General features: G+C 45.5%; 1 protein-coding gene and 1 long non-coding RNA gene across 2 annotated transcripts in view; one reads left to right on the forward strand and one right to left on the reverse strand.

The window, feature by feature from the left end:
- Positions 1-9,011: 9,011 nt before the first annotated feature.
- LOC128413448 (uncharacterized) lies at positions 9,012-10,249 on the reverse strand. The gene is made up of 2 exons (XR_008330349.1): positions 10,084-10,249; positions 9,012-9,521 (listed from the first exon to the last, which is right to left on the reverse strand). It is a non-coding gene; the product is annotated as an uncharacterized LOC128413448 (long non-coding RNA).
- Positions 10,250-10,614: 365 nt separating this feature from the next.
- The window catches only part of ATP1B3 (ATPase Na+/K+ transporting subunit beta 3), a 39,485-nt gene continuing 36,421 nt past the window's right edge, over positions 10,615-13,678 (forward strand). The window contains exon 1 of the mRNA XM_053390160.1: positions 10,615-10,916. Within this exon, the coding sequence (XP_053246135.1) occupies positions 10,808-10,916 (109 nt within the window). The 5' untranslated portion in view covers positions 10,615-10,807. The remainder of the gene's footprint in view (positions 10,917-13,678) is intronic.

The raw sequence follows: 13,678 nt of genomic DNA on the forward strand, positions 1-13,678 counted from the left end.
ATGACACACAGCCAGCCCCCATAGCAGTCTCACACACACAGGTGGTGGCAGAATCTCCTCTGCCTGGCCCAACTGCATGGGCTGCCAATTCGTTTCTGGGCCCAAGTCAAAGTGCTGGTTTTGACTTATAAAGCCTTAACAGGCTCAAGCCCTCAATAGCTCGAGGAATGCCCCTCCCCATATAAATCAACACGGACTCCGTGATTATCATCTGAAGTCCTTATTATTATTCATTTATTCAATAAAAATAAAATAAAAACAACAACCCAATGTTGTTGTTTAGTCGTTTAGTCGTGTCCAACTCTTCGTGACCTCATGGACCAGAGAATGCCAGGCACTCCTGTCTTCCACTGCCTGATTTCCTTAAGAATGGATAGGTTTGTTCTTGCAGTCCATGGGACTCTCAAGAGTCTCCTCCAGCACCATAACAACCCAATACCCCCCCCCAAAAAAACACATTTTAAAAGGGCATAATATGTCAATCAAATCAACCAAAGGCCTGGTTAAAAAGGAACATTTTTGCCTAAAGGTGTATAATGAAGGTGCCAGGCGAACTTCCCTGGGGAGAGCATTCCACAGACGGGGAGCCACTGCAGAGAAGACCCTTCCTCGTGTTGGACATCTCGAGGATGCACACAAGGAAGGGCCTCAGAAGGTGATCTCAAGTTCATATGGGAAGAGGTGGTCCTTGAGGTATTGCGGTCCTGAGCCATTTAAGGTTTTATAGGTCAAAACCAGCACTTTGAATTGGGCCTGGAAACTAACTGGTAGCCAGTGCAGTCAGACCAGGATCAGTGTAATATGCTCAAACCATCTTGCGAGCAACCTGGCTGCTGAATTCTGCATTAGCTGAAGTTTCCGAACCGTCTTATCCTTGAGGTTACCAGAGCATAGACAACAGTAGCTAGGCTATCCCTGATCAGATAAAGGCGTAGCCGAAGCTGATGGAAGGCACTATGGGCCACTGAGGCCACCTGAGCCCCGAGCAACAGCAAAGGATCCAGGAGTACCCCCAAACTGCTCCTTCTTCTTCTGCCTCTTCTGCAAGAGGTCTTCTCTGCAGGGTGACAACATGAGAACGGGCCTTTTCTGCTGTGGCTCCCTGCTTGTGGAATGCTCTCCCCAGGGAGACTTGCCTGGCTCCTTCATTACTTATCTTTAGGTGCCTGGCAAAATCTTTCCTCTTCTCCCAGGCCTTTCACTAGTTAAACAATCTATGTATGGTCTTTTAAACTGTGTTGGGGTAGGGGGTAATTGGTTTGATTTGTGATGTAGTTTTGTGTCGTTTATATTGTATACCACCCTGTTATCCTTAGCTGAAGGGTGGCATATAAATTAATCAAATGCATAAATAAATGATAGACGCAGCAGCTACTTGCCACGTTTTTTCTCTGGGCAGCAGCGGCTATTCCTACCACCTGTTGGTGTTGGCTTGCCTGCTTCGAAAAGCAAATGAGCGAATGGAGGCAGCAAGCCCCAGTAGTCAGCACATGTACCTCTTCTGAGCTATTTTTGCAGGTAATTTGCCCAGGCAACCAAGTGAGCAGCAATGGGAACTGGGATCAGAAACTGCAGCTAATTTGCTCCCCACCCCCTTCCCCTTATTGTCGCCAACCCTCTGTCCAGAAGAGAACAAGACCCTGGCAGAGGTGGCACAGCACTGTGTCAAAGAGGGGTGTTTTGCCAGATCTTTCTGGGTGGGCTGATTCCATTGCCACCAAAACCCAGAGAAAGAAGGCAGGTAGGGGGTTGAAGCTGCAGGGAGACAGGTCAGGAGTTGACAGGGAACCCAGCAATTGCCCAACAATACCAACCGCTGGCTCTGATTTCTCCAATCCCCTAATCAATCAAATGATAGTGGCCATCTCCGCATCCTGTGACAACCAATTGCATTGCACAAATTAACTTCAAATCTGTTTAGAATTATTTTATTCTGACCATCCTAGATCCTCACTGCTCAGTGATTTGATTGGATTACATTGTGTTTCTAGTATTGTGAGGGATACAATATTATTATATCCACTGTCTCAGCACCGTGTTTATGTACATACCTGTCCATAGCTGTCAAGTGTCCCGTATTTGAAGGGACAGTCCCTTATTCCATCGCCATGTCCTGCTGCTGTCCCTTATTGATGGATGTCCTTTAAATGTCCCTTAAAGGATGTCCCTTAAATTTCAATGGAAGCAGCTCCTCTCCCTCCCTCCCTGCCAGCCAGGGAGGAGGGAGGCTCCAACTGTGTTGCTTGGCTGTGTTGCTCACCCAATAAGAAGTCTAAGAACGACGGGGGGGGGAGCTTGTATGCCTTGTGTGTGGCTAGTTAATGCAAGCTGAGGGGTTTTTTGAATGCTGGACACCATTTTGTTGCACGTGCTGCTGCAAACTTTGCAGTGCAAAGCAAGGCCGGGGAGCCATCTTAAATTGAGGCTGCATAGGCCTTGTGGTGCATGTGATTCAGATTCTATTCAGTTGAACCTCTGGTTACAAAGTTGGTTGGACAGTGTTCTCGAAGCTACCAGCATGAGTTTGACCAGACTGCAGGAGGACAGGAAGACTGGAGTGCCTGGAAGAGGTGAGGCTGCAGGTCCCTTATTTTGGCTGCTGGTCCCTTATTTTCAAATCTGTAAATTGACAGCTATGTTCCTGTCATTTCTTCTTAATCATGCTTTTTCTAAAACTCTCTTTCTCTCTCTCTCTCTCTCTCTCTCTCTCCCTCTCTCACTCACAGCTTTACAATTTCCTTGCTCAGAAGCTTCCCCATTCCCCTGTTCATTTTGGATGTCATTACTCTTGCAGAATGAGCCTTTTATGGTGTCCTTTTGGTTTTCATGCTATCCAAGGGGCTCCTTTGATCCTTTAATGCATTCAAAACAGATAATGTCTTGTTCTACTGGGGAAGGGTTGTAGCCTAGCACTAGAGCGCCTGCCTTGCATGCAGATGGTCCCAGGTTCAATCTTCAGCATCTATAGGTAGGGCTGGGAAAGACCCCTGCCTGAAACACTGGAAAGTTGCTGCCCAGTCAGTGTAGGCAATACTGAGCTGGATGAACCTACCATATTTTTTGCTCTATAAGACTTACTTTTTCACTCCTAAAAAGTAAGGGGAAATGTGTGTGCATCTTATGGAGCGAATGCAGGCTGTCCAGCTATCCCAGAAGCCAGAACAGCAAGAGGGATTGCTGTTTTCACTGCACAGCGATCCCTCTTGCTGTTCTGGCTTCTGAGATTCAGAATATTTTTTTTCTTGTTTTCCTCCTCCAAAAACTAGGTGCGTCTTGTGGTCTGGTGCGCCTTATAGAGCGAAAAATATGGTATGTTCTGCCTAAAGGCAACTTCCTTTGTTCCTATATGCCACTATTAGGACACCTCTCCTCCTACTCATCTTCTGCCTTTTCCCATCCCATGTCTAGATTTATGAAAAGGCATCATCTGTTGGAAGCTTTGATGCCCCTGCAGCATGCACAGATCAGCTAAATTTTTCAGCATAAGCAAATATTCTCTCGATGAGCAGCATCTGGGGCAGCTGAGCTGACTTGGAAAAACTCGAGCATTTCAACGTCCACACGGCAGTGTTTAATTCCATTATTATACGTTTATTAAAATTAATTAAATATATATGGTTAAACAGTTTTCACAGGCGCGGGCTTGCAGTGTTTAGGGTTAAGGATCCAAAGAGCAAGGCCTTTCAAAACAGCAAACGACGCACATCTCACAGTTAAATGAATAAATCTGAGAGAGGACAATTTATGCCAGTGGCTCATTCAATCCAGTACAGCGATCTTCCTTCTGACTCTACTACATAAAAGCTAACTTTCACCAATTAAACCCTCGTTAGGGGTGCTTGCATGCACGCAGGGTCTATTTATAGGTCCTCTCTGACTCACGAGCATTCGTTTAGAGTGCCACTCAATCGTGCTGCAAAAACACAGCAGCCCAGCAAAAGTTTGCATTATACATGTTTCAGACTGAATTTTATCAGTTTCTTGTCAAGTACCACACTGGCTTTCAAATATGGCACCTCATTTACTACTTATATTCAAAACAGCCCAAATGATGGGGAGGGCTAAATATATAATTTCAGAAATATATCTGCTGTCTCCTCCTCCTCCTTCTCTTTGTTGTTTATATAACCATTTAAACTTGCAAACTACTTGACAAAATTGTCTTAACAACAGCGCTGCAAAGTCCGGGCCTTCCATTGACCAGCAACATCCTATAATTGCAAATACAGATGGGGGCGAGAGGTTTAGAGCAGAATAGTTGCCACATTTGACTTACTATCAAAGCCATTTTCCCCCTCTTGGTTACAGGGCTCTCTCACCATTGTTCTGATGCCAGAAAAGAATCTTGCCTGAGTGCGTAGGGAGTATTTATGGGAATTTATACAATGATTCCATTTTGCTGTGCACTACTCATCTGATTCAGTGGCAGCCAGCCAGACCTTTGCAATCACTTTGCTTTCACAGTGACACAGACATTTTCATCCTCGCTTTATAGCGGGAAGCCTTTTATCATTTTTGATAGTTTGCAGAAGCATGTGTCTGCTGTTTCTTACAGTTAGGCAGAAAGCAATTTTTCACAATTTCACTTTCGCCACACTGGTTATAGAGCTAATCTTTCTGGTTTGTGCCATGTTGCTTTACATTTTTCTGCTTCCCTTTCCAATTCCATCTATGTGAATTTCATAAAAATGCATTATCCACACATGACAATCTAGATGTGTGATGCATGCTATTACTACACAGGAAGAGTAAAATCGTCCTTTATTAGGATTAAAGGTAAAGGACCCCTGACCGTTAAGTCGTGTTGCAAATGACTCTGGGGTTGCGACGCTCATCTTGCTTTACTGGCCGAGGGAGCCGACGTTCGTCCACAGGCAATTTTTCCGGGTCATGTGGCCAACATGACTAAGCCGCTTCTGGCAAAATCAGAGCAGTGTAGGGAAACGCCGTTTACCTTCCTGCCGGAGCAGTACCTAATTATCTACTTGCACTTTGAAGTGCTTTCAAACTGCTAAGTTGGCAGGAGCTGGGACCGAGCAACGGGAGCTCACCCCGTTGCGGGGATTCAAACCGCCGACCTTCTGATCGGCAAGCCCTAAGTTCTGTGGTTTAGACTACAGCACAAAACAGCATTTTAAAATAGATTAGGATCAGCCTGTGGCAGCATAATTACAATGACTAACCAGCCAAATACTTGAGTCCACCTCTATCCTCTTTTCAACATTGTTTAATTTTTCTCTATTTCTACGGCCCCCTAATAACATGTGACCTCTGGGTGGCTCAGATAGAATTTTAAAAACCACAACATTAACATACATCCTCTGTCTGTTTAAATTTCTGCCTTACAGTAAGAAGCCATTGGAATGCAATAACACATTCTTGTTGCAACACCTGTGTTTTGCTGAAGCTGCAGACACCCTACACCATTAAAGGAAATCTGAAGCACATTTTCCATTCAATGAATTCTGAGAGCTGTAGTTAACCTCTCTCAGAAGTATAATTCCCAGCAACCTTCAGGGCCCAGAATTATTTGAGGGGGGAAATATGCTTTAAAGGTACAGGGTGTGTGCAGCTCCTGTGCTTTACTTGGTATGCATGTTTGGATAATGTGAAGAGAGAAGAGAAGGATCAGGAAGCTGATCAGAGGGCTGCAAGGCTCTGCAAAGGACCATTCATATAAGTGTGCAATGGATACAGTTAAATGAGGGAAGATGTTTAAAGCCATGTTGATGGGTGATGATGCTCAAATTATTTTTTGCATTCCCTGCATCTGAAATATATAAAGCTACATTGGTTAATGCATTAAACACACACACACGTGTTTTAATGTGTGTTAGCAAGATCCAGCAGTGATACCTTCTAGAATAAAAAGTGCTACCCGTGCTACTTGTGAAAAACGCCCATCCTTTCTCAGCAAAGAGGGATGGGATTTTGCAGGAAGAGCTGCTTGCCAAGAGATGAGGGAGGGAGAATTCTCTTTCTATTTTTAACTTGTTCTTTAACCCCTGGCAGTGAGTGTCCTCTTGCACAGCATAGGATCTCTGTGTCTCTGAATCCTTTTTCTCCACTAGTACGTTAACAGTGTGATCCTATACATGTCTGCAAAAAAGCCCTCCATGGGCTTATTCGTGGGAGAGTGGGTGCAGAATTGCAGCCAGTCTCAGTCTTTAGCTGCAGTAAAACCCAATTCCATCAGCTGACCAACAAAATAATTGTTTTGCATTATGTTCTTTTTTAAAAAAATGCTATTTGCTACTTTTTTAGTTTTTTCATGTTGGAGCAAAGATAAATGCTAAGTTTGATTTAACTCCATTATGGGGATTTGATATAATTACCGTATATTAGGCCATAATTTTTCTTGATCTTGTATTCAATGTTTGTGTTTTCATATATGAATATAGAAAAATGTGGTTTCTTGGTCTCAGCTAAAAATTTAACGTTGACCTGAGGCAAAGCTCGGAGACTCTTGTACGAAGTAGTCCAAATGACATGGAAAATAATTAGGGTGTGTGTGTTCGTGTGTGTGTGTGTGTGTGTGTGTTTAGAGGACTGTGAAGAAAGAAAGAGGGAAGAAGTTGTTAATATTTTTAATTCCAAGAACAGTACGTATAGACATTTCAGTATGACAGCTATTATTTTAAGATAAGTCATCAGACTATTTAGGGACATAAATATAGATTCAAGTACATGCTTTCAGGCACCTTTAGTTTGGAAATGTCTTATGTGTCCTCTCCAACTCTATAAACAAAGGTCTTCTTTCTCAGCAGGATTTCAGCTCCTGTATTATTTTTAATAACTGCCACTCATACAAGTAGGCTTTCTTTTGTTACAGTTGTACTAGAACCAATTTAATTGTGGTGCATTTCCCCCCTGATATTTCTCTTTCTGTCTCTGTCTCTTTCAGACATAACATTTTCTCAGAGTGACTCCTTATCACGAGACTTTCAAAAGAAGGCTGCTAGTATAGGAAACTCTTTTGCTTGTATCAGATTGCCATCTGGACCAGCCTTAATCTGCAATTTTCTCTAGTGCTGACAAAACATTCTAGATAATTGCATGTACATATAAATCTGCATGGCAAGAGGGCATACACACAGTAGTTTTAATGATCCTTTCCTTGGTGGCCGTATTGCATGAGGCTGTCCAAGAAGTTCCATCAGTCCTCCAAAGGCTACAACTTTAACATTTGCTATGTTCCTATAGCCAATGAAAGTTGGACAGTTGTATCATGACTGCAAGACCTGCATCTGCAGTGGAAGACACCATTTTGCTCTGTGTCATGTACCAGTGACAGCAAAATGAGTTGTCAGAAGAAAACAGCTCTGAGTGTCTGCATGCAGAGATGCCATATAACAATTAACACTGTTACCTATTAGCATGCAAAAACCTTAACCGTAATTTGCCCACATTGTTTTGCTTCTACCCAAAACACACAGACAAAGGCTCTTACTTGGGAGCAAGAAAGGGATATTTATTTAGGCAAGTAATAGAACAGACTTGGCAGCAGACATAGAGCTCAGGGGACATGATTCAGGAGTTCTGGAACAAGGCAAAAAGTTCATCAATAGATGGAAATGACAATGGTGTCAACTCTCCATGCCCTGCCTGCCAAGCTTTTAAAGATGAGGAATGGCACACTCACTTGCCAAACTTACTCAAACTAGCGGGGATATCAGGATTACAAATGTGTGCCCTGTTAGGGTGAGTGGGTTCAGTCTAATCTGCAAAGACAGTACCTGGTTCTAGGTGACAGGATTGCACCCTGCTGTTCACATTCCTATTTATTCACTGCTGCCTCCTGGCCCTCCCCAGTATCCACTGGGGCTCTCTGCTTTGCAGGAAGGCTCTCCTTCCAAAGAGGCAAAGGTTGGGGCAGAAGAAGGAGGTCTCCCCTCCTCCAGCTCAGGTTCCCGCCATTCAGCACCTCCACTTTAATTTTCCTCCTTCCTCCTCTTGCCGATCCAAACTCAATTGCAGCAGCACTCTGGGTCTTGTGACACACACAGTTCTGTGTGTAAAATGGGCATACTGGGAAGGCTTCATAGGAGGAGGTAGAGTTATCAGTTTTCCTATATACATAAAAATCTAAGGCTGCCATCACGTTTCAGTTTATGTGGCCAATGGTTTGTGTGGCCATGCCAACTCCAGCATGATGACAAAATGGCAGGCGGGCAAATAAGCAAGAAGTACAAGTTGCCCAGGTGAGCTGTTTAATGGAGGGAGGTTGGCAAAGTGCTTTCTGAAGCATGCTCACACTACTGTAAATGCAGCCAAGACAATATTTAACGGAGGGGGAGAGGCACCTCAGAAAGAGGTCTGCCAAACCCCTCTGAGGTGCCTTCCCCCCATTAAACATGGCTACAGTGAGACATGTGATTTGGAGGAGACTGTCCTATGGACAGTGGTGAATTAATGGAAGCTTGCTATCTATATTTGACAGTATGGTTGAGTCTGCAGAAGCTTTCCTTGACATACTCCCCCCCCCCCAACCATTTTTGGTGCTTTATATGCTTGCCCCTCACCCTTTCTAAACCAGTGCAAGACTATAATCTGTGCATCCTAGGGATGAGGAACCTGTGGTCCTCCAGAGGTTCTTGTATTTCCTCATGGCCTTTCCCACAAAGACACTTTGTTGCAAGCCTGGTCCTCCTCTTTTATTCTGTTAACACCTAGAGCCAATGAGTGCCCCATAGGTAACATTGGGAAATTTATTTGTTCTGCTGTGAAAGTCCCAGTTCGTATCCTGCTTATAATTGGAAGTAAACCTAAAACAACTTATTCATGTAGGACTACTGCTACCCACCCAGCTATGACAAATAGCAAGTGATCATACACAATCTCCACCTGCACTGTTATCCATAAATTGTTTGCCAGAGAAAGGTGCTGAAGTCAAATGCACACCTAAGGAACAAAAAGTTCTGGTAAGAGAGCCTTCAGGGATCTGGTGGAAAATCAATGGGGAGGGGTGTGCAATACCCACAAGCCCTTTCAGAGCAAAAGGGCAATCAAAGTGAAAAAGAGGATGAAGCAACTCCACTATGAGGAAAGGTTACAACATTTGGAGTAAGCAGTGGACTTAATATAGCTTATATAAGGTTGGATAAAGTCCCTCACTTGTAAGACTAGGTTTGGGGCCTAGACAGTGAAGCTGAATGTTGGATGATTCAGGACAGAAAAAAACAATGTACTTCTTCATATAGCACATAGATAAGCCATAGAATTCTCTCACGCAAGATGTAGTGAAGCCCATCAACTTGGGTGGCTTTAAGAAAGGTATAGAGAAATTAATGGCTGCTGGTCATGATGGCTATGTTCTGTCCCCATTGCCTGAGACAGTACTGTATGTTCTGAATTGCGCTCAAGTACTGTTTATGGAGTTCCCATAGGCATCCAGTTAGCCACAGTGAGAACAGGATGCCAGGCTACATGGACCTTTGGCCTGAGCCAGCAATACTTTTCTTATGTCATTGATGAGGAGTTGCTTGTGATTGACAGGAACATTCCAAGGCAGTGATTAGAACCTGAAAAAGGAAGAGACACTTAGAATGAGTGAGAGGTCATGAGGCATGGCAGTTAATAGTCTAGGAAGAAATAAATTAAAGTGAAAGAGAACAGGAAAATATAGAGAGACTTTTCAGTTTAGCGTCAGTTTAATATTTGGATGGGAATATTGGTTCATTGATAACACGTTTATTTTTCAGTTCTTTCAGAACTGCAAACTAGTTATTTGCCAACAACTGATACAATTGCCTCTTCAGTGGGTCTGAATTATTGTGAAAATAAGAAATATTGAGGGCCATATTACCAAAGTATGCTCCAGGTCAGATAGTACACCACCGTTGCCATTTTAGGATTGTTAACTTTCATCTTCTATCGGTTTTGCTTAGAGGCAGAATTTCAGATATTCACACCAGGAAGCGATTAAAAGTCTTGAATATATATTTGCATGTACTGTGGGTGTTAAACGCCCAGGGCCTCCGTCTACCGCTCTAGTTGCCAACATGTAATTCTGACCTCAGGCAAACATCCTGTACAGTTCTGCATGAAAGAGCTGGGAGGAAGCCCATGCGTTTCTTTACGTACCGTTTTCTAGGCTACAACATTTCGCAACATCAAGAGCCTGGAGGCACAGATGAAGCGCGCATCTTTAACCATACTTTTTCCAACACGCGTATTGCAACATTTCATGCCATATATGGTCACGGGACGGGAGTTGTCCCTCAAAGTGTGAAAAATTGAACATTTGTCTCTTGTCCCGTTGACATGGCATGAAGCTGCTCTTTCGGCGGGAAGACCCTCACGTGATGCATGGGGGAAGAATATTAAAGGATGGAGTGCTTGAGACTCCGCATCCCTGACACGCAGGAGGCGGGCACTCGTGGGCCGCTATGAGCGCTCGGGCGCCTCCTGACCAGCCGGCCTCCCCCCGCCCCGCTCGCTCGCGCGCCCGCCGGCCTCCTGCGCGCCCAAGCCCTTTCCGCCGCCATATCCCTCCAGCAGGTGGCGCTGCGGGGGTGCGCGGTGGGCGGGCGCGCTCGGGGCGTCCTCGGCCGCGCGGCGATTGGCTGGGGCAGGTTCTGACGTAGGAAGTGGAAAGAGGCGGCGCGAGTAGTTTTGCTCGGTGCGTGCGACTGGCCCAGCCCCTCTTTCCTTTTCCTCTCTTCTGCTCTCCCGCCGGGCGCCTGAGGGAGAGTTACTTAGCGGTTCTGAGGAGCCGCTGTTGTTTCGGCAGGGGAAAAACCGCCGCCCGCGAACCGCCGAGCTCCCTCTCTCTTCCCAGCCTCTCTCTCTCTCTCTCTCTCTCGCTATGGCCAAGGAGGAGAAGAAGCCCTTCAGCCAGTCTATGGCCGAGTGGCGGCGGTTCATCTACAACCCCAACAGCGGCGAGTTCCTGGGGCGAACGGCCAAGAGCTGGGGTGAGGAGGGCGAGCGAGCGCGCGCGGGGAAGGGAGGGGAGGGGGCGGCCGGCACGAGGGGCGGTGGGAGGCGAGGCGAGGCGAGGCGCTTGCCTTGCCCACCACGCAGCTCTCTCCTTCTCCTTCTCCGTCTCTCTCCCTCTCCCTCAGCTGGCGAGGGGGCCACGAGGCGGGCGGCGGCGGCAGCAGCAACGGGCCGGGAGCGGCTCTTGCGCGCGCCTTGCCCACGTCTAAAAATAGACCACCCGAACGTGACAGCGGGAGGAGGAGGAGGCGGCGGCGGCGGCATCATCATCTCCTCAGACCCACCAAAGAGGTGGCTTCGCCTGCCGCCTTCCCCCTCCTCCCTCGCCTCGCCGCCTCAGGGGAGCCGACTAGTAGGGGCCCGTTGTGAGGGGGGGGCTGTTTTCTTAGCTCGTGTCCCCAGCTGACTCTGACTGCCTTCCTTATCTTTTCCTCCCTCCCCCCCCCCCGCTGCTCCCCACCGTCGGGGGTTACGGAGGGACCACCTTCTGCCGTTGCCAGGCTCCTCCTTCCTGGCAAGCTGCGTCAGCGTGGACGGGGCAGGGTCCTCTTAGGGAGTCCCCCACCCCCCACTCCTCTCGCCCCGTGTCAGTGAGAGAGAGGGAGAGGGGCGGTGGGGCGGGATAGGGAGGAGGAAAGGATTTCCCCTCGTGGGTGCGCTCCTCCCGGGGGCTGTTGCATCTCTTTTTTCGCGCCGGGAGCTCTCGCCACGCTCCTGCCGCCGGCGGGGGGGAAAGGCTTCAGAACGGGATGTCTGTTTTCTCTTTTATTTTCTGCAGCGTTTTTGGTTCCACCAGTAGGTAACTCCCATCCAGCTTAGGCTAACTCCCGTGGGTGTTTGAAAAGCCGCCAAGCAGGCATGTGCCTTCTTCCTTCATCAGAACTTCTCAAGCGCTCTTTTCTTCCCTCATTATTTTTCAAACACGCTTTTGTTCTGTCGACGTTAGTTAGTTTGGATCCTCCCTCCCTCTCTCTCTCTCTCTCTCTCTCTCTCTCTCGCGCGCGCGCGCACACACACACACACACACACAGAGAGGAGGGATGGGTTAATACTTTCGTCCAGGTTATAGTTGTGTTCCCCCACCCCACCCCTTCCTTACCCAGTTTTGTCCAAAGGGCGAGGTTTCCTTGGGTTTTGTTTTAAAGGAAGTATAAATTGAGGAACTTGCAGAGAATTGCCTTTAGAATCATGGGAGAGAAATTGCTTATTTAAAGTACAGTACTTCCAAGCCCCCATTCCAGACAATGCCCATCCAAGGTGGCTTATAAATTATATAAAAACTGTGCAGTTGAGGTGTAACAAACCAGAGTCAACGAGTATTTGACTGTTGGGTACAGTGCAGTGTGGTCTATACTCTTGCTCATTTTGTTAGTATACAGTATGAGCTTTGGGCACATGCTCTGAAATAAGGAAGAAGAACCCAAAGCAGAGTATACATGTCAGGCAGAAGAGGGCTGGCTGTGTTGTGAGCCTTTCCATTCACATGGAAATAAAATCCTTCTAGTTACTTTGCAAAATGAAGAGTGGAGAGGAAATTTCCACTATCCACTCATCTCAGACAGGCACACCAATCACTAGGTTTCTTTCAAATGTGTGGGTTGAGCAAGTGGGAAGTGGTAAAAAAATGAGGACAGGAATGCATGCTGATACAGTTTCCACTAATTATGAAAAGTACTTAAACACTTAACATGTAATTGATCATACTTCTTGTGCAAGCAGTGTTGATCTGTGGCTGTGTTGACTGGGATGTTTATATTGTGATGTTTGAATAATTTGTTACTTTGGGAAAATGATATTTTATAATTTAAAGAATAAATTTCATAAACAGTACTTTGGTTAATTATTAATTTTTACAGTATTTTTTTAAAGTGATGGTAAGTTTTATGATAGGATTGCTGTACGTTGCTGGCATTGATGATGAGGGATTATTCCATGACACTTTAGAAGAGTACAATTCATGTTTAATGTCTATTGTACATGTGGGCATGGAAAAGTTGAATGATGAAGTTTGAGTAGCTCAGAATACTATATATTTCTAAATATGACTAAAGTACATTTTGCACACACACAGTGAGAAAAACTTTGAATTTGATGGGTAGAATCCAATTGGGATTCTAATTTCTGGAATTTTTGAAATACTTTTTAATTAACTGGAATTTTTGAAATAAACTTTTTACAGAAGGTGGGGAGAGAAATTGAGAGGAATTAGAAACAATTCCTCATAGGAGGAAAACAGTTTTGCCTGTACAAACTGAAACTGTTCTCAGTTCTGTGTTGCTGCTAAAGGAGAAGGGAAAATTTCCAGTAGCTTTTGGCTTATCTGGAGTTATGAAGTTGAAACCTCAAAATGTGATTCATTTATTTAAAACACTTCAACCATTCCTATCATTGTGTAAGATGCTTCCAGAGCAGCTTACGCCTAAAAGCAGTTTACAGTGGTACCTCGGGTTAAGTACTTAATTCGTTCCAGAGGTCCGTTCTTAACCTGAAACTGTTCTTAACCTGAAGCACCACTTTAGCTAATGGGGCCTTCCTGCTGCCGCTGTGCCGCCGGAGCACGATTTCTGTTCTCATCCTGAAGCAAAGTTCTTAACCTGAAGCACTATTTCTGGGTTAGTGGAGTCTGTAACCTGAAGCGTATGTAACCTGAGGTACCACTGTACCTACACTTGCAAACTTGTAGTGTATATAGATGAGAAAATAAAGTTCTGAGGGTTCTGCATATGCAGGTTGTGGG

The sequence above is a fragment of the Podarcis raffonei genome, chromosome 5, assembly GCF_027172205.1.
Source record: "Podarcis raffonei isolate rPodRaf1 chromosome 5, rPodRaf1.pri, whole genome shotgun sequence".
NCBI classification, from domain to species: domain Eukaryota; kingdom Metazoa; phylum Chordata; class Lepidosauria; order Squamata; family Lacertidae; genus Podarcis; species Podarcis raffonei.